Below are 20242 nucleotides of genomic sequence, written 5' to 3'. Positions count from 1 at the left end.
ACTTCCAAGACATAATTTTATCACTCTTATTAACCTTTTCAATTGTACCACTTCTACCCTGAAAGCACCTATTCGAACCTGGTTTGAGAACACAGGTTGAGCTGGGCTGTGACATCACTGTCATCTGATTGGCCTGCAGATGTACTTGTGGGCGTGTCTTTAAGCGAGTGACAAGGAAATTCACTGCAAGCTCCCATTTACTGGTTTTAAGCGAACGAGTAAAATACAATACAAGTATATACAGTCGACGTGTTACAATAATACTTAACCGGATTTACAATTTCATATGTACTTGGGGATGAAATAGTTTGTGGTAAAAATGACTGAAAATGGCGCACATATTGCTTGGTCCCATTCAAGTGAATGAGAGTATTCGCGAATGGAGTGGGCCGTATAATAACTACAACTTTATTTGTCATTGTGTACACAATTAAACTTATTTCCAGCGGACCACACTTTACCCACCAACGGTCTAACTTGTCCATAGGTGCAGATGATATTTGTCTATATTGTATGTGTCCTGCGATTGACATGTTTGCAATAGGGTGTACCACGGATGCCTCTCATTCATTCCAAACTAAGGTGAGATGGGCTCCAACTCACTTCTGTGCCTGTATAGAAAATGGATAGATGGGCAGATGGCAATAATAGTAAACAGTCACTATTGAATATGATATTCCACTTTGTGATAACGCAGAAACATAAGAAAAGAGTTCCAGCATGCCATCATGCGCTTCATCTTCTCATGCCTCACATGTGTCTGTGCTTGTCTGACTGTTGCCATGAACTACACTCACTGTGTACCTGTCTGACTGACTGACTGTCAGACACACAGAAAAGTGGTATTGTTATGTAATACTGGTGACTCCATTTTTACCCTTTTTTTATTATTATTATTTCTGGAAGTGTAAAGCAATAATAACGGAATTACCTGCAGAAAGGGTACTAGTGCTACACCGGGGGGGAGTTAAATATCACGTTATAATGTGATACATTTCAAGTTTTAATGCCATAAATATAATTTTAAACACTTGGCCTTATTTATTTATTTTTTTTAGTTTTTTGCAGTAGGCTACAGCACTAATAGTTACGCAACTCTGATTTATAAGTCACAGAAAGGACTCCGCCAGACTTGAACTGAACCAGAAGTAATTACTTTGTTTTGTTATGGTGAACTTATCAAGTATTAATGTGACGTGATAACACATCACATTATTACATGAAACATGTCATATAAAAACGTGAAACATGTTGAAAAGTGATGTTGAACTCCCCCCCGCCGCCAGCCCAAACCCCCTTTGTGGCTGGAATAGGCTTGAAATGCAAACACACGAGCAGGAAAAATGTGCACCGGTACCTTATTTGTTGACTGAAAAACAAATTATTATTTTTTTTTTTTTTTTAATGAATATATGATAACAGCTTAAGCTATTAGGAGTAAAAAAAAAAAAAAGATAATAGTTCTAATTAATATACATAATGTCACACTGTTATCATTTTGCATTGACTTCAGTTGGATATCACGAAATGAGTGTAATATAAAATATACTAATAATAACAGTGTTATAGTATTATCCTATAGCTTTCAATGTTATATGTTATCATATGGTATAGTTTAATATACTTATATGAGCATCTGCCACAGTTTATTATATTATTACAGTAATAGTAATAGTATTACTTATATTGCAGTTTCAAAGTTAGGTGACCTTTGTGTTTTAGCTTCTTAGTTAAAAACATCCATCCATCCCTCCATCCATCCATCCATCCATTTCCTAAAACTATAAATACACTATAAAACATATAATCCACAGTAGGCTACTAAATGTGAGGGGGAAATGTGTCTGTGTTTCTATATTCAGCGATTATTTGTGTAAATAGCTTCTCGACTTAACAAAAAAACAAGAAAAAAAAGAAAAATGAAAAAAAAAAAAGAAGAAGAAGAAGAAGAAGGAGAACACTACGATAACAGGTCACACCTGCGCCGTAATGAAGAAAGATAAAAACGATAAAAGCATAAAAGGTTGAGAAGATAAAAACGGAAAATGCAAGTGTTTCACAGCAATAAACAACGAAAGGGTTTTGCCATGTCGAGGGGCGGGGGGAGCAAGGTGAGCACTTACCTGCCTGATGGCGGGTTGTTCGGATCGAGGCTAATCAGTCCTCCACATTTAGAGCATATTGTGTTCCCATGTGAGCCATCAATGACATTGAACTGAGCAGTCTCGCATGCACTGTAATTATGCACCCAATGCTCCGGGACCGGCTCGTATGTGAGTGAAGAAACTTGATTCCAAAACTTAGCGAGGCCCTGTGGCCTCTCCTTCATGGGCGCGGTAACATACACAAGCTTAGATACAACCTTGAGCGGTTTGACCACGTTGTTGCGATACGCCAGCGGGTCCGCCATATTGAATGTGTCAATTATCTATAAACGTTTACTGGTTTATAATGAAGGTAGTTATCTAACGGTGTTACTATAATTTTTCAAACACTAATGTGAATTTTTTGTTAATAACTGGGTCATTATTTGTGTGGCTTGTAACACAAAGCGCAATGTTAATATGTAACTGATTTTGCTTATTCTTTTGATAATCAGTGATTCATAGTCTAATTACTTGAAGTAACTGGAGATTGACTTGTAGAAAACCCTTACCCAGACTGTTTATAACTGCTTTTTAAACTTGTACATTTAGGAAACAAACATAATTTCAGAAAAGTTATCTAAGCATTTTACAACAATCATACTGGATATAAAGGGGGCAATAAATCCATATAGTAAATTGATTGGTAGTAGATTCATTAATTCATATAGTATTAGTCACAAAGTAAGATTATTAAATTAAATTAAATTACCTAAAACTGTCCCAATACAATCAAATGTCATTCATCCCATAAACTCTGATTTTGAGTGTAAAACAAAATTGTGAGGTATCCAAGTACCAGGAACGCTCTGTGTCATAATTTACAACATTAAAGCATGTCAAAGATGTAAAATGAAAGCGCATGTACTGCGGAAAAAGTAAATTTTGTTTCCAATGTTGATCGCAGAGGTTGCCAAAATTAGATAAACAGGTGGAAAACTTGCATTAAAGGTGGGTTCAAGGATATTTTTGTGGCTGCGTCTTCCGGGTGGATCATTTTAAGGATTGTTTCTCGATCCTGTCAATCTGCGTAACGACGTCGTGCGTTCTCGTTGCGCACTTCGAGTGTTTGTAGCATGTAGCTAGCTTCGTGTAGTGAACTTCGGATTCGGCCATTCATCGTAACTCCACCGAGCTGACCGCGTACTTTGAAAATAGCCGAGAGCCGCAAGAGGACATCCGTGTGAAGCGAGACCAGCTGCAGAGACTGTTGAAGATGATGATGAGCTCAGACGTTAGCGACATTTGAGAGGCGTTTCCCCCAGACGAGCAGGAGAGCTGGTTGGATGGTCTTCCGCATGTGCAGGTTTTTTTTAACGTGACAAAGAGATGTTTGGCTTCCACTTTTTGAGAACATAATTTAATCCACCAAGAATCGCATCATTCTTCTTAAACAGGGGACCTTGCGAGCACTACACGTTTCCAGTCCATAACAGTGCAGTGTTACCAACTCTTTTAAGTGACTGAGATCCCATCTGCCTTCAGATCATTAAAAGATTCCTGATGCGTACGTTTTAGGCTGCAACAAATTCTGAGTTGCAGGGGATCAATGTCGAAGTAAAAACACCTATTTCATTTTAATTTAAAATTAAAATAAAATAGACATTTTGTAACATATATTTATTTAAACAGTGTTGTTCTAATAACGTAATCAATAAACAACCCTCAACGGTTATCAGAGTTTCATAACAAGGCCTCGTGTTTAGTTGTTACAGTCAACTCAGTGACAAAAAAAAAAGTAACACAATCTTCAAGGAACCATAAAAAATAGTTTAATAATAATTAATATTTCCATGTATTTGAAAGACTCGACTGTACATCTCTATAACGCTTAGCTTTATGAGTCCAATTGAAAACTGTGAGGTAAATAAGGCACATAAGTCAGGACCTGAAATGACAGCCAGACCTCTAAACTCAAATGGCCCTCACATGATTTTCGAAAAGTTGCACAAACCACCGTCATACATGACTTTACTTGAGACCAACAGTATATTGCAAGACTCAGTGAATGTCAAAAGGATTAACTCTCTCCAAGTGAACTTTAGGGGGTTAACAAACAAGTTGACATGACAATTACAAGGTCACCACCCTTCACCACCATTCCAACAGTCACTTTGGCATTGGAAAGAATCTCATCCTATCCCACTACAGAATCACATTAAAGCCTCAACAACAAACTTCAATCCTATGTTGTGAAAATCGAAAAGCTACATATTTAACACCCCTAAAGCAGATTAACTTGCATCCTATTGGTCAAGTCATTTACAGTATAGGCCAAAATGAAGATGGACTTAAAAATGATTATAAATTAAAATAACTGACATCACCTTTGGCAGTAGACTGTAAATGGAACAGTTTTAGGAATGTTAAAGTAAATCGGTTGACATCAGAGTTCAAACTGTTTGATGATCTCGTTTGTCAGTGCAGAGTGATTTCTTCTTCCTCGTTTTCAGCAGCGGAGTCATCTTCATCATTACGTCGCAGCAAAGGTAACTCAAGCTCGGGGCTCTTATTGTTCAGCTGTCGTAAGGACGGACTCTTGTCTTAAGGAGAAAAGGGAAAAAAAAACATTTCAGCCAGCATTTAAGTAGGCAACATATATTTATTTTCCTTTGTTTCCATTCCCACTCTAGACAAAATGTGGCAATCATAACCACCAGCTAGCTAATTAGCCACCAGCTAACATAATATCCATTCATCCATTTTCTTAACCGCTTTTCCTCACTAGGGTTACGGGGGTGCTGGAGCCTATCCCAGCTGGCTTCGGGAAATAGGCGGGATACACCCTGAACTGGTTGCCGGTCAATCCAGGGCACACAGAGACGAACAGAAACTGTCAAATCTTAAGACCCGACCTTTAATGACCTTTATGTTTAGAATTTTCATTCATGACATTGCAACACTCAGCAGAGATGTACTCACTTTTGGAATAATAGACTTTGAGTCCGACATGCAATGCAATGCCACACAGGCACACAGCGAAGCCCAGCCAATTGAGCATGTTCATTTTGTCTCCCATCAGTGATGCTGCCAGAACCAGTGTGCATATCTCCTGCAGGAAAACAGTTTAAAAGACGGAAACTGGATTACACTCAGTGGGAAGTGACAACACAGAGTTTACTTATTGTTACATTTAGCATTTTTTATTGTTTGTATTGTTTGAGCAGATGCAGGTGTAAGCGACCAATTGGAATTGGTGTACAATATTTCAATCATGTCAAGAATGCATTGATGGGGTATAACCAAAATGTGCGTTAATGTTGTCCACGCATTGGCAGATACTATATCGGATACTGATACATATTGGATGTATATCCAGATTTTTTTTTTATCCACCTGTATAAAATTAAAGATGATTTAATATTCTTCCAAAACAACCACAGACCAAACCAGCATACTGGATGGTTGTTCCAAGAATAATGCTGCATTCGAGGATGGTCGGAAGTCGGATATAAACGACCTGAAAGCGTAGCGGTAAATTGTTTTTTCATTTTTATTCTTAAAACTCATTTTTGACCTCCAGCAAATTTACCTTCTCGTAATTTTGCTTTATTTATAGTTTTTATCGTATTTCATAATCATTCCATACAGTTCAGTAGTTTACCGTATAATTTCATGCCGGGAGATAGCGGCATACTGTCACGTACGTTGCGTTGCATTAAGTTATGTCAAATATTTTTGAATGAAGAAAGCTATCTAGTTTTATACTCAAGTAAATTGTGCTTTACCATTCACGGTCTGTGTTTGCAAAGGGGAAACCATTGTAGAGTGACGTCACTTGAAGCCCGTCGGTGAAGTCGGGGTCCTTTTTTTTACGACTTCGCAAATGGAATTTCTGAGTTCAAGGGGGCATTCCTGGTTTGAACTCGGAAAAGTCCGACTTCCGACCATCCTCGAATGCAGCATAATTCTCTGAGCTTCTCTTCTCGACATGCGTAAACCCCACCCACTAACTTCACGAAACAGAGATTAAATCAAACTGTCAACTCATAATCTCACATGTCAATTTCAATGCAATACAATTGGACAGAAGGACAGACAGCCATGTCAAATAAACACAAATGCTCATATAAAACAGTACCTTAAAGATCCCTGATATGGATAACGTGAGGCTGGATGTTCGGGAGACGAGCAGGAACTCTGAAAAGCCGAGACCAAAAGCCAGGATTCCTCCAATGCTTAGTGCGAAGACTGAGTACAAGAGCGGCCAGAGCTCTGTCACCCGGAATAACTTGTCAGAGGTGCTGAGGCTCAATCCTACAAACACACACATAAAATGACAAAGATCTGTTGAACAGAACATCTCTATATAACAGTCATGGGTGCACTGTGGGCAATTGGTTTAATTGTTCTATGCACAGCTAATGTTTTAGCTCACCTTCATTATACAGGAAGAGAGGAAAGAGGCCAAGAAACATGAGAGGCTGGAGGTGGTACATGGCATCTACAGGGTTCTGGAGGCCTACAGGAAGATGAAATATGAACACCTTTTATGAGGAGTGAGTAATAGGATCACAAATGAGAGTGACTGTTTGACATCTATTAAACACGACACAAAAAGGAGAGAAGACACTCAGTTCAGGGCTCGCAAGGAGAGAGGAGAGGAACTGACTGATACAATTCACTCCTGCACTCTCTGAAGATTCCTCTCCTCACCCTCTCTATTTATTTGGTTTTAAAAAATAAATTGCATAATGAAAAGCTCAAAGCAAATATATTATTTGAAGTGACATGATGTTGGAACCTGGAAAGTAAAATTCCCCCAACAGATCGTATAATTCATTATTGTGAAAAATACACTGCTTAAATGTAAAAGGCACAAAATCATCAATAATCTTAAGCATGTCCACCGGAAAACTGTTCAAGTCAAGTAATGTAATTTGTGTCAAACAAGAATCTTAACAACCCAGTTCAAACCGGTTGATGGGGCAAATTGTGTCAGAGAAGGTGCCCCCAGGTAACCACCACAACAGTAGCGCACCACTTGTATGTATTAAATGCACAACACTTGATCACTGACCCAGCTCCGCTTTCTGCATGAGCACCTGAGTGAGGGTCCAGCGGATCCCCCCGATGAAGGACGCCAGCAGCACCATGAGGAAGCCCTCCAGGTTGAATTGGGTCGATTGGAAGGTAAACATGAACAGGCCGCTGGCGATTAGCAGGACCACTAAAATCAGGAATGGGTTCTGGTGGAACGAGACCACAAGAAATTAGAGGAAATACATCATTATAAATATCAGTGGAAATATCTTCTGGATGTTTTTTTCAACAGAACATTCTTGGAGGCTAAGTGAAAAACAAATCTTGTTCATCTATGGTTGTATTTAACAGCATAACAACTTAAAGAGTGCTGTAATTCTCTTACATAAATACAATGAAGTGCATTGCATTTCTGCCTACTAGTTTGTTTGTTTTTTTAGAATGCGTTTCTCCTCTCCAATTTTCTGCTTATTAAGCATAATTTCCCATAAGAGCACATGTGTCAAGATCCGGTCCTTAAGTATGAATCAGCTGTGTTGACCGTGGGAAAACTCTAAAACATGCAGGACTCAGGCCCTCGAGGACCGGACTTTGACATCACTCCCTTAGAGGGATGAATAAAAGGCTTATTTTGTTTTATTTTAGTTAACATAATTCACCAGTAAAAAAATGAATCATGAACATTACAGAAATATTCAGGGGACATACCAAACCGATAAAAAGGCACAATTTGGATGATGCCAACACTTCTGGTTCATGATTGGATCCTAGCCAACCAAACACAATTGCAGGTTGATTTGCATGATGTTCATGTTAAAAATGGTACAAATAAGCTTGGTAAGGTTACAACACGTTACAGCCATACTATCGTCCTGGCATCCACTAGGACAAAAACAAAACAAAAAAAATAAAAACACAACATCAAAAATGGGGGTCTGAAGGGGTTAAATTGTTAAAAACAAGAACAAAAAACAGCACAATGTGTCTCATTTCACACATGGATACTCACCGGCTCCTCTAGTTTTAAGAGCAAAGAGAAAAAGAGAATAAAGAGCACTGCGGAAGACTTGGTCATGGTGTACCTTGAAAAACAAACATGACTCAATAAGCGGGGGCTTAATTCTTCAAATCATGTAAATAAGGATGCATTCACACCAACTTACAAGCTAATTGTGATGAATAGGAAGCTCCAGTTGGAGAGTCCAATGTCTAGCGTTGTTGCTAAGGCTGGCGGAAACAGGAACATCAAGAACACTGTTAAGACGCGCGAGGGAGAAGTATGTCTGAACCACTTACGCAGGAAGCAAATAATAAAACTTGTTCACTTGAAGTCCATCTAATAATACTTCCCTCTGTCAAATAAGCAAACCCGCAATCCTCACCTGTGGGAGCCACTTTGCGCAGGTAATCGTTCCAGCTCAGAATAACGCGAGTCTTGCCTGTCCAGCACTGCATGGCCCGTCGGCTCAGCGCCGACAGGCAGAAGGTGAGGCCCAGGTGGACTAACGTCATGAAAAGTGGATAGTGGAAGCCCTGGAGGAGGTTACACAGATGTTATTGTCATAAAGCAAAGCTGAGTGTGTTTTGGTTCGGTATCAGTCACGCTTGTTTCATTGGCAAAATACAGAAATACAATCAGTCGATAGAGAACGTTATTTGTATACATTAACCGTGCGATTAAATATTTTAAACAAAAGCCAAACTTTTGGATCTGCAGGGGCGCTGCTTCACTGGGCTGCCAGGCTAACTTGCTCCTGGCCTAATGACCTATATATTTAAATGAGACATATAATTCTATTCTATTCTATTCAATTCTATTTATTTCACTATTTAAAGTAAAAGAAATGAAAGGGGACAGAAAGAAATACTGTAAAACTTATGTCTGCCTCTAATAAAAAAAAATAAAAAATCAACACAAAATGAATGACAGCGAGCAGTGAAGACGCTTTTAGTGTAATTACAAATACTACAAAATAATTAAAAAATAATTCAACTGCATGTCCTTGTGCTAAATATATTTTTGCAGTAAATGTGCTTTTATACATTTTTTAAAAATACAACAAGACTGACAAAATTGTGTTTTACAATCCAAATTATTCCACAGACTGACACCTTGAGTTGAAATACATCGTTCTTTTTGTTTTGTTCTGTATTTAGGTTTGTAAAAAATGTCTAATTCATACTTGCTTTCCCTTTTTATAAATCTAGTTTGTATATTAACGGTTAAAATTTTATGATGGGCTTTATACATTATTTTAAGGAGGTTAAACTCCATCAATTTATTGAATTTCAAAGGTTCTAGTTGTATAAATAATGGATTAGTGTGGTCTCTGTATCCACAACCAAAAATGACACGGTTAGCACGTTTCTTTATAAGAAAAGGGATCTAACTGACTTTTTGGGGGGATTATACACAAATAGGTGACTCTCTGCAATGTCTGCCCACCCATTAAATAACCAAGTAAATCCTCTTGTTATTTGCCTGTTTGTGAAAATGAGTGAGTGTGATAGATGTTCAACTAATTTACGTAATAACTACCGCCACACATTGAGTTTTTTTCAGCCCGTGACATGATCAGCTATGTTGGTCAAAGGGCAGAGTCCAGCTGCCAGACTACTTTGTCTGAAACTATCATACAGAGACACCAACATCCCACATGTCATATCAAAGCTAAAAGATAAGTACAGCTGCACTGAGTTTTGTTGGACGTACAGAGTAGCATGAGCTTCTGATAAGTGGCACATACTTGATTGCTCAATGAAGTTGAATATGCGGTGGCATTTTAGTGCGAGTTTGGTGATGTATTCTTTGTTCGGCTCTCGGTTATGCTCTTGCAAGTGGGGTTTGCTGTAGCCAGAGTGAAAACCAGCTAGCATCAGCAAGATAAATACTAGGGTGTGCAAAGTTTTTTTTTTTTTTTTTTTTTTTTTTTTTTTTTTTTTTTTTTTTTTTTTTTTACATTTGGCCGATTTAGACAAAAACTTGTTATATATTTTATTGCGGGGAAAATAAACACATTATTACTCCTTTATCTGTTTCAAATGAAAGTGAGCAGTCATTTCTGCAATTAGCAGCAAGAGCTGTGACAAGAATGGATTAGTAGAGGTCATTTAATGGGATTGTTGTGAAACTAGCCTATGAATGAAGCAATCAAAATAGTGCTTATAAATGTTAGCAAACAGTACCTCCCACCTAGGGCCCTCTGTGATTGATTGATGCAACTAGACAATATGTTACACTCGACCGAGGAGACGTAATTGGTGACCGACGTTAATGCAGTAGTAAAGTCAGCATTACAGTAAATATTTGCATCAAAACACTGTTATTTAAATATCATGTCATGAAAAAAGTAACAACTGAGAATGTGTTCTTGTGCCGCATATTCTTACACAGCTGTGCAAACAAGATTGCACACCGTCAGTAAACTTGAAATGTCTCAAATTAATTATAGTAAATATTTGTACAAAGAAAACCCGCTTCTGCCATAAATATAAAAACAAACAAATGAAAAACCCCAAGTAGAGCAGTAACTGAGCGTGTTCTCATTTTGCCACTCCAAGATGTATTCTTACGTTGACGTGCAAACTAGTTCAGTGTGTCTCGTTCAAGCAGGAAAAGGTTTTGAAAAACCTGATGAGCCAGTGCTTGTGGGATGCAAATACAGTACCTGTATAAACTCTTTCTGCATTTCACACATTCTCTCTGCTCGTATCTCATTCTCAGGATCTTCATCTGCCTCTCTTTGCTGCAGTGTCCTCTCTCTGACAACCCTCTACTCCTCTGGCTCTCTCTTTCTCTCTCTGGTGCTCTCAACTTGCTTCTCTTCGGCTTTCTCAACACCATTGTCCCACTCGGTCTGTCTCAAGGTCTGCCTCATTCTTATTCATCTTTATGGTGCAAAAAAAAAAAGAAGTGTTGTGAACTACTACATCCACAAAGCAATGGAGAGGAATACACATTTACGTAACCCTTACCTAATATATAAAAAAAAATACCGATTACAATATCAAGCCTTCTACAGTAACCTACTAGGCTCGTATTCTGATAAGGATAATTAACAGCAGAGAAGCTGTAAAATGTTTGAACACTAGAAGATGGCGCTTTTAAGGCTGCCACAGGATGAAACATATTCTCCACAAATCATTCTTGGAGCTGACAACATCAAACAAACCTTAAAAAAAAAGCCATAGATGGGGAATATATTGCTTCTGCGGATCTGTTGAGTCGTTAGTAGACAAGTATTGACTGGTACCTTGACTTGTGAAATGCCATGAATCTCTTCCAGCACCCAAAAACAAAAACATTTACTTGAATAACCTCAAACCTAACCTAGGGGTGTGATATGTATCTCGTTATGTCGGGTGTGGCACGATTCAAAGACGCTTCAGTTTTTACATACGTATATATGAATGTCATTATTAGTATGGTTAATGTGGTATTTCCTTCAAAGTTTTCTATATCACCAATAAATTAGTGAAATGAGACCACACTGACTAAGAAAGTCAGGCAAGAGAACCACTACATATCATATATTATAGCTTATATCGCAAATAAAACTACACTGACTTACCTTCATGAGCCATTTGTTATAGAAGGTGATGCCAATAGAGAAGACATAGTAGAGGAGAACCAATCCCACAGTCCGGAGTGTCCTGCAAAGGAACTGGACCGGACACGCCATATACAGACTTCGAGTGTCATCTGCAGGGTGAACTTTATTTCCTTTTTTTTAAAAACACCTGTAGGGAATTTTTAGACACATTTAGAGTAGCTAAACAAGCACACTAATTGCTAGTGAGTTGAAAAGTGTTGGCGAGTTGTAGCTATTACGACATCGACTAACTGGTGAGACACATATTTAGATGTTAAATATTAAATTTGTTAAATTAAATAAATGATGTGGTTATTGACCGAGCAAGTTGGAGCGCTCACCGGTAACGTTGATGAACATTGATGGGTTCCACCTTTATTTCCAACCTAGCTCAACTTTCTAGCGCAGGCTAACGTTAGCTTCCCAATCGCCATTGGTATTTACTAATGTAATCGATTAAATCAAGTGGTGAAAATGCTGATTGATTGCCACGGTGAACGATCTGGTGTAAGTTGCAATGCGTTGACTCTCGCGATTACATTGACGTGAGCACACGTCGTCTCTAGTCCAGAACTGTTAGTTTTGTTAAGAACTCCCCCAATTAATATGAACATTAGCAACCAGCATCTATTTTCAACGCAGCAATCTTGAACTCCGGAAATCCTTTCACATCATTTATAAGCTACTCGTTTCCCAACTGACATATGTTTGACGCTAGACACACAAATACAGACCTTTTACATGTGTTGAATTGTCCTTAGAAGTGATTTCGGTCCGCGCGCGTTGAAACACAGACGATATATGAGCCGTTGATCATTGCTATACGTCTAAATTGTAACATTTAAAACGATATTGTCCACTCCACATAAGCTGTGGGAAGTGAGCGTAGTGGTAATAAATCCGCCACACGGGGGCAGTGTGTCCAAAAAGTTTCCAATTTCCACCAAGACTCACTTCCTGTCAACGACACAAAACCGGAAGCAGAACTAAAGCAAGGGCCAAAAGACTGTTTTGGTTTTTCACTGAATTTTGAGGTGAGGTTTTCATCCCTTTGCGTACGGATGGATTAAATACAGGATGTCCCTTACGTTTTAATATCTATGGGTTTTAAAATTGTATTTTTTTAAAATTCCGGATACAATAAAAATGCGTCTAACGAAAAGACAACGAATTGAAACATACCGGACTCAGCAAGCAGGCATAGTTGAAATCGACTTTGAACAAACAGTTGAACGAGGTTAGTCGTTAAAAGGTGCTTTATGGGATTGGAATAATGATAATCCTAACAGGATGAGTCTGACGAAGATACATGGGGGTGACAGAATTACTGGACCATTCTTTATTCGGTAGTGGTTATTTTGCCGTGACTGGCAACTCTCCCACGATCGTGATACTGTCGTGAACGGCTCTGATTGGTCAAACTCAGGAGCATATATTCTTAGTCTGGCGTGAATATCTTGGGACCCTTTGATGATTAGTTTCCAGACGCTTGGGTCTTGTCGAGCATCTTAGATAAATAAAAATGGTTTTCATAATATATTATTTTTACAATCCATGGAAACTTAAGTGGCACCCTTAACAATAATACTACTACTAATAATAATAATAATAAAAATACTAACTAAAAGCTTCTTCTTCTTTTTTTTTTGCTGCAGCATTAGCAGCAGAATGGCGGACGAGGAGGACGAGACCGGTTTCGAGGAGGAGTTGGACGAGGGCTGCAGCGGCATGGATGTGTGCCACGGTCGCCGAAAGAGGCTGTTCTCCAAGGAGCTCCGTTGCATGATGTACGGTTTCGGGGACGACCAGAACCCGTACACCGAGTCGGTGGATATCCTTGAAGACCTGGTGATTGAGTTCATCACAGAAATGACCCACAAAGCCATGTCCATCGGGCGCCAGGGTCGCGTCCAGGTGGAGGACATCGTCTTTCTCATTCGAAAGGATCCCAGGAAGTTCGCCAGAGTCAAAGACTTGCTGACCATGAATGAGGAGCTCAAGAGGGCCCGCAAAGCTTTCGATGAGGCAAACTATGGTTCATGAACACCATCTGAAACAATTACATACACTTTCACAATTATTTGATTACAACTTGGACATTCATCTTTTTACATGCTGGAATGGTAGCCAGTCAATAACTGGACACATATGAACAAGCGTCTCAGACTCATCTTCACCACTATGGACAAATTAAAAATCCATGAACCAACATGCATGTTTTTGGACAGCATGTTACTATCTGTTGTGTGCAAACCATACGTTGTTTTGAACGTTTAATCATTTTTAAGTAGACCTCATGCACCCTTTTCAATAAACTTATGCCTTATGTATTACCAAATAAGTCTTTTTTTTGTGTGTGTGTGTTTGTATGGTACAGTGATTCATATTATTTATTTTTAAACTTTTTTTTTTTAAGGTGTTTCCACAATATGTGCATCCCGGCTGGCAGATACACAAATTACAATATTTTGACTAACATGGTTGTGAACAAAGAGCAGCGAGTTCCCATTTAATTGTTTTACACAAAATAAGACCTTTTAAAAATATATATATATACTTATTTTTTAATAATTACACTTAATTAAACTTAATGTTATGGCTCTTGAAAAAAATTAAACTATAATTTATTTGACATTTGCATACAAATCAGTGATGTTCCATCCAGAAGCAAAAAGTTACTGTAATTTCACTTTTTTTTTTTTTTTTTCCCCCATCCATTAAGCACTTGTCCTCATTAGGGTTGTGGGTGAGCATATCCTAGCTGACTTTGGCTAAGAGGCCTTAGCCTGGATTAGTCACCAGTCAATCACAGGACACATATAAACAATAATAATAAAAAAAGTTATAATAATAAAAAGCAACCATTCACACTCACATTATGGACAATTAAGAGCATATATGTCAAACTCAAGCCTGTGGGCCAGATCTGTCCCACCTTATATAAGTTAATGTGGCCCACAAAAACAAAATGCTGTTTTTATTATTTTGGAAAAAAAAAGCTATACTGTACCAACATTTTAACAGATTTTAAAATGAATCTTTCAATACTTATCGTGAGTGCATTTTTGTTGTAAAAGTTGAACCAAATGTGATTGCTGTATATTTGAATTTTTACATTTGTGTCACGAATGGCAGGGTTTTAAACAAAATGGACAAAAAGAAGAAACAACATTATTTTATTGCTATTCCTCAAACAACACTTTACAGACTGTTAATATGACAGACTACAAGTGAGCATGTTGTTAGTCCAATTATTCTCGTTGTGATTCAAGCAGGTAACTTCTTTGTACAGTGAAGTGGTTTTGAATTAATTGGTCTAAGTAATAGGTTGCGGTTTCATCTAGACTACATCTAGAATAAGAGCTTGAAGAAAAGGTGATGGGGCATTGGGTGTCGTCCTGGGCAGGATTCTGTGACTGGGATCAGCCGCAGTCCTCCTTTACAGACTTCCTCTATAGTGTACTCGTCCAACCACAGAAGACACCCCCACCTCTTCTCTTCAGGGTGCAAAATCTTTCTGTTAAGGGTGACTGAGGATGGAAGGTGAATTGAAGATGGGAGAGTCATGTGAGGGGGTCAGATGACTGGGTGGGAGGGATCCACAAGGGTGAGGAGGAATGTCCATGAGTATGTCTGATTTTACTGCACATTCTCCATCATCTTGAGGAATTCTGGTGAGCACAAGACAGCCAAGTGAGTACCAGAACAGAACAACCTGTGAGCTTGAGTCATCATTCTGCACGCACCATCAAAGTCCAGCATGCCGTCGCCGTTTTTGTCTCCATCCTTCATCAGCTCATCAATCTCATCCTCTGTGATGGGCTCGCCGGTGCTGCGGATGATCAGGGAGAACTCTTCTCTGTCGATGTAGCCATCGGCGTTCCTGTGTGAAGACACATCATTTGTTTATAAATGCTATCTATGATGTCAGAGTTAGGAAGTAAGTAGGAAGTACTTTTGGTACATTTTTTTAGGTGTGCTTCACTTAGTATCTACTCCACTCTTGTTTTTTTCCCATTGTGCGAAGTTGTAAACAACAACAACAACAAAAATAAACGGGTAATTGGCAGTAAAACTTCATTTCATGCAGTGTGAAGGTTTGATTACTGGCATGTACCCCGATACTCGGGTGGGTTGTGTCACGAATGGCATCATGTGTGAAAAGAACAAAACTGACAAGCTAATCACGTGACTCAGTGTGGTGACCCCAGACAGGACAAGCCAAACTGTCACAAGTGCAATTCTGAGTCTTTTCTCTGGCTACAAAATTAGAAAGACTCTTTTTACATAAGTATCTGTAGTGTAACTATTTTTTTACTACTAGTAGCTAGCTAGTGGGGTAACATAGCAAAAAAAAAAAAAAGATTACGTGAAATGATTTTTTTATAGTGGCATCATGAACACCGTTTTAAAAGGAATTTGCCACCCCTTTGTGAAGATATTATGGGTATCTTCAATGATTTTGGAAATTAATATTGAAGTGCGAGGTTATCAATATCAGGGAGCTATAGGGGGAGGAGCTGGAGTTAGCTTATTGTTGGTAGAAAGTATCCGCTTCTTAATTGTCATTCTAATCCGTTCTTACATCCTCATGATCTCGTGAAACATCATCAGTCATAGCCCAAGTACTGTTGAAAGTAGAAATAAACCAAAAACACACCGAATACGGATGTTGTTTTTGTCAGCTAGCTTAAAACAAGAATGCATCGGTTGGATAGTTGTGCAAGCTTGGCTAGGAAAATATTCCAAGATGCATTTTGTGCTGCTATCAGGGGAATATGTCAGAATTGGGGAGGAAGTACACAGCCATTCCAATTTACAAAGAGACTCGCGTTCTTGAAGAACGGTCTTGCGTAGTCTTTGGAAGACGAGCGTGGTGTACTTGGCATTGGTGGTTACCGTGACGAGCACAAGTAACCACCAATGGAGGTGTCCTTATTCCTTGACAATTCCAAGTTGCGACGTCCTTCCTCTTTTCAGTTAATATCAAAGTTACAGTAAGTTAGTAGCCTAATCTAAAAGTCAGTGGTATGCGCGTATACAGTTCTAGTGAAATAGGATGTCGCCAATGGACGTGTCTCACACAGGGCATCATTCAATCTATAGGCCCACTCCTGTTTTTGCCACCTGTGATATATACACAACTAAACAGAAACAGTCTTGATTTCAGTCATACTTGTCGAAAATACGGAAGCACTCCGCCAACTCTTCCTCGCTCTTGCCGGCCTGGTCCTCCTTGAGCAGCCTCACCATCATGACCAAGAACTCCTCGAAGTCGATGGTACCGCTGCCTGTGAGAAAGGGAGGTGCTCCATTATGGACTGGTGAGATCTACCGGTAGTCAAAATATTCCTCTAGTCCAGTCGGATGTATGTTGGAAATCGGAATGAATGAGTGTTTATGGTCAGGTTGCTTTAAAACTTGCTGGGTGACTTCCAGATGTGGTCTCCTTTCTACTAATTGTTACATGTAGATTTTGGAGAGATTTATATTTGAATTATACCACCATGTTGCTAGTTTAATGAGCTTCTTGTGGCAGCTGCTGTCTATCAGAAGTGGCACAGTTGAATGGTAACAGCTTCATTCTGATATTTTTATGAAATTGGGATGAAAAATATGTGCATTTTTCAGAGGGATATACTTATAATTAATTAATTTGCCAATCATTTACTAAAAATAATGTAACATAGTTAATTTGACTAATATTTTTTATTTTACACTCTACATTCTACTTCTGTTTATTATCAGTGGCAAATGAAGGGCACAGTTTCTTGTTTCATTCCAGTGCTCCTCTTGGCTCACCGTCTTCATCCACCTCCTCAATGATCTCATCCAGCTCCTCTCGTGTTGGGTTTTGTCCCAACATCCTCATCACGGTGCCCAACTCCTTGGTGCTGATGTCACCGCCGCCGTCGGTGTCGAACATGTCGAACGCGGCCTTGAACTCTGGAGAGAGAAGGAGAGAGAGTGCAACTTGAAATAAATCTACTTGGATGAGATGGAATGTAATCCTGTAATTTGTGTTTTGTGATCTACCGGAAGGAGACGTGTTTATGGTGATTATTTAAAAAACAGGTGCATCTCAAAGAATTAGAATATGTCAAAAGTTAATTTATTTAAATTTTTCAATTAAAAAATTACACTTCATGTAACTCTTTAGAGAAATATTATTAAAGGGACAATGTGTAGGATTTAGTGCTATCTAGTAGTGAATTAATAGTGTGCAACAATTTTGAAACACGCGCATTACGGTGTCTCTGAGAGACCAAACTTCACAAGGATACCAGCAATTACTAGCAATTATTATTAGTAAAGAGTCAGCGAGCGAGCAGCCCGGTGAGCAGAGGCTAGGTGGAGCAGCGAGCAAGAGTGTCTAGCAAAAACTCGCTGGAGTGGCTAACGAGAGCGGGTAGCTAGAGAAGCTAGCAAAAGCTAGAGCAAAGCAGAGGGAGACAAGTGGCGGGAGCCCAAAATCACAAAAGCTCAGCGACGACCACCAGCGGGCCTGGCTGTGGAAGATATGCGGCGATCAACCCATTCGGTCTGATACTAGCTGCAAGCACCACCAGAAGCTAACTACATTCGCAAAGTTCTTCTTCATCTGGTATCCGTAGCAGAAAGATGGCGGCAAAACGTGCTACTGTAAGTCACGGCGCGACTTGTTTTTTTTGCATATTATTGAAATTTATAGTAGGTTTTCATAATGAATGAATAATGAATTGCGGGCAAATCATCTATCACCATGGTTGGTATTCTGGTGTCTTAGTATTTTTTGATATGTGCTGATCGTGCTAAGCTAAATTTGTTTTCAAAGCTTGATATTAATGAGACTGGGGCTGCCTCTTAATACATTTTTCTTCCTACCACTCATTTTCAGGCTAGGTTTAGGTGAGTATTGTTTGGAAAAGTTTAGATTTTCATGATGTTGATTGCTGCCTGAAATAAACAAACAAATGAAATGAATGAAATAAAATTATTCGTACACCACTAGATGGCGCTAAATTCTACACACTGTCCCTTTAAGATGAAAAGTTTTTATCGTCATGTCGTCGTCTAATTTCTTGAGATGGTGAATTTTGGGATGTTAGCTCTAAGAATGGACTCATGAAATATTTTCTTCTGTGTGTAACGAGTCTACATAGAATATGAATTTCACTTTTTCAAATGAACTCTTGAAAAGCTTTCTGTGCTATTTAATTTTTATATGCACCTGTAATGTCTAATATCAGCACAAATTGGTCTTTGATTTTGAAATATTCCATCAGATTGAAATCACATTTATTGGGTGGCATATTGAGTGCTTTCTACTGATACTGTAACGGATTTATTCAATTTTTCCAGATTATGCAGATTATGCATTACATTGCATCCATACTTTCTGGGTGCAAGCTAGAGGGGTTAATGTGAATTACACTTACCAGCCAGCATTTCATCGCTCAGGTAGGAGCGGGCCTCTTGCTGCGCGTCAGTCTGCAAGCAAACATCATCATCATCGGTGGGCACAACATTTTTTTTTTCTTTTGCCAATGAATCAAATTGAAACACATTTTGGGACAATGCCAATATTTCTATGTATGCTCAGTGCTCACATACTGTATCTCGAATATTTGCGATTTTTGTTTTCTAAATGACATTATTTGCATTGAGGCGCGTTACAAGGAGCGGTGGCAGCGTCTTAAAAAGGCTTGTTGTTGAGCTGACTGTAAATTAACCCGGCTATTTCAGGCTCAACACATTAGGCTTGGCTGTATATGGCCTGCAGACATCCAATCCTTGGGAATTTGTCACTTAAGCGGAATCTGCACCTGAGCAGCTGCAGCCCATTCCAGCCGCCCGCCGCCAACTTCCACACTCAGTTTGAAAATCCTTGTCATGATTCAACCTGCATCAACAGGTTTGCTTGAATATGACAAGCTGTAAATAGTAAGAACAAAAGCGCAGATGTAATCCAACATTAAAAGAGGTAAAGTTGGGATTTACAGGACAATAACTTAAGGTTAAGTCAAATTTGGCAGAATAGAAAGTGAATTGTACGAATGTATCATAATGTTAAAATAATAGTTATCATTTCATTAAAAAATGTTATTAAAGTAAAACAAAAGTATTGTAATAAAATCATTTGACTTTTCAATTAGGGAGTATTCTCTATCGACTGTACGTCACACATGTCTATTACTTTAAATTAAGCCAATAGTTATGACCGCCATGACCTGCTGGCTGCCTGACAGGTCCGTTATAGCACCGTGTCTCTTACCATGATTGTGGATTAGCTTTTCCCCCCCTAGAAATCCAAGGAACAAAAAGCCCCAAAGGAGTGGTCAATCCGTGTGCACCCCAACAGAGAGACTAGACGTCAAGTGAGGCTTCGGACACACTTTAAACCGGACGGCCAGGTCCCGCCCCCCGGTTCTTACAGGTCTCCAGATATAGTCTCCTGAACTTTTAGGGTTCTTGGGGAACCAAGGCAAGCCAATCACAATTTGGAGGGGAATGTGTCTTGAGGTGGAAGTGGTTGAAAACAGG

The 20242-nt window shown here is 39.0% G+C and overlaps 4 protein-coding genes across 9 annotated transcripts in view; 1 reads left to right on the top strand and 3 right to left on the bottom strand.

The window, feature by feature from the left end:
- The window catches only part of LOC144013619 (collagen alpha-1(XX) chain-like), a 33726-nt gene extending 31408 nt beyond the window's left edge, over positions 1–2318 (bottom strand). Inside the window, exon 1 of the mRNA XM_077512701.1 lies at positions 2124–2318. The gene's annotated coding sequence lies outside the window, so the exon portion shown is untranslated. The remainder of the gene's footprint in view (positions 1–2123) is intronic.
- A 1575-nt stretch (positions 2319–3893) lies between these two features.
- Positions 3894–12698, bottom strand: LOC144013620 (solute carrier family 35 member C2-like). Of its 2 annotated transcripts, none has more exons than XM_077512703.1 (10): positions 12454–12698; positions 11699–11867; positions 8510–8660; positions 8291–8354; positions 8137–8209; positions 7165–7333; positions 6523–6606; positions 6226–6401; positions 5067–5196; positions 3894–4687 (listed from the first exon to the last, which is right to left on the bottom strand). In XM_077512703.1, exons 2-10 carry the CDS (start codon positions 11807–11809, stop codon positions 4563–4565), a joined length of 1083 nt encoding a protein of 360 aa, XP_077368829.1. In that variant the 5' UTR covers positions 11810–11867; positions 12454–12698; the 3' UTR covers positions 3894–4562. The 2 variants fall into 2 exon arrangements, with proteins under 2 accessions (XP_077368829.1, XP_077368830.1); XM_077512704.1 differs by lacking the exon at positions 12454–12698 and adding an exon at positions 10796–11015 and having other exon boundaries at positions 11699–11845.
- Positions 11709–14061, top strand: taf13 (TATA-box binding protein associated factor 13). Of its 5 annotated transcripts, none has more exons than XM_077512710.1 (2): positions 11709–11836; positions 13375–14061. In XM_077512710.1, exon 2 carries the CDS (start codon positions 13388–13390, stop codon positions 13760–13762), a length of 375 nt encoding a protein of 124 aa, XP_077368836.1. In that variant the 5' UTR covers positions 11709–11836; positions 13375–13387; the 3' UTR covers positions 13763–14061. The 5 variants fall into 5 exon arrangements, with proteins under 5 accessions (XP_077368836.1, XP_077368838.1, XP_077368839.1 ...); XM_077512712.1 differs by lacking the exon at positions 11709–11836 and adding an exon at positions 11844–11973; XM_077512713.1 differs by lacking the exon at positions 11709–11836 and adding an exon at positions 12118–12226.
- An 824-nt stretch (positions 14062–14885) lies between these two features.
- On the bottom strand, positions 14886–20065 carry LOC144013624 (troponin C, skeletal muscle-like). Its single transcript, XM_077512707.1, has 6 exons — positions 19974–20065; positions 19138–19189; positions 17522–17665; positions 16896–17010; positions 15466–15602; positions 14886–15390 (listed from the first exon to the last, which is right to left on the bottom strand). Exons 1-6 carry the CDS (start codon positions 19974–19976, stop codon positions 15359–15361), a joined length of 483 nt encoding a protein of 160 aa, XP_077368833.1. The 5' UTR covers positions 19977–20065; the 3' UTR covers positions 14886–15358.
- Positions 20066–20242: the final 177 nt, after the last annotated feature.

Source organism: Festucalex cinctus, chromosome 2 (assembly GCF_051991245.1).
Source record: "Festucalex cinctus isolate MCC-2025b chromosome 2, RoL_Fcin_1.0, whole genome shotgun sequence".
NCBI lineage: Eukaryota > Metazoa > Chordata > Actinopteri > Syngnathiformes > Syngnathidae > Festucalex > Festucalex cinctus.
This window is presented reverse-complemented; position numbering and strand designations above follow the sequence as displayed.

Coding starts and splice junctions, on each gene's coding strand:
- taf13 (XM_077512710.1), top strand. CDS start 13,388: ATGGCGGACGAGGAGGACGAGACCGGTTTCGAGGAGGAGTTGGACGAG.
- LOC144013620 (XM_077512703.1), bottom strand. CDS start 11,809: ATGGCGTGTCCGGTCCAGTTCCTTTGCAGGACACTCCGGACTGTGGGA. Junction 8,661..11,698: donor ATAACAAATGGCTCATGAAG/GTAAGTCAGTGT, acceptor AACCTCCTCCAG/GGCTTCCACTATCCACTTTT. Junction 7,334..8,136: donor TCTTAAAACTAGAGGAGCCG/GTGAGTATCCAT, acceptor TCGTTCCACCAG/AACCCATTCCTGATTTTAGT.
- LOC144013624 (XM_077512707.1), bottom strand. Junction 15,603..16,895: donor TGCTTCCGTATTTTCGACAA/GTATGACTGAAA, acceptor GTCTTCACACAG/GAACGCCGATGGCTACATCG. Junction 15,391..15,465: donor CGGCATGCTGGACTTTGATG/GTGCGTGCAGAA, acceptor TGTGCTCACCAG/AATTCCTCAAGATGATGGAG.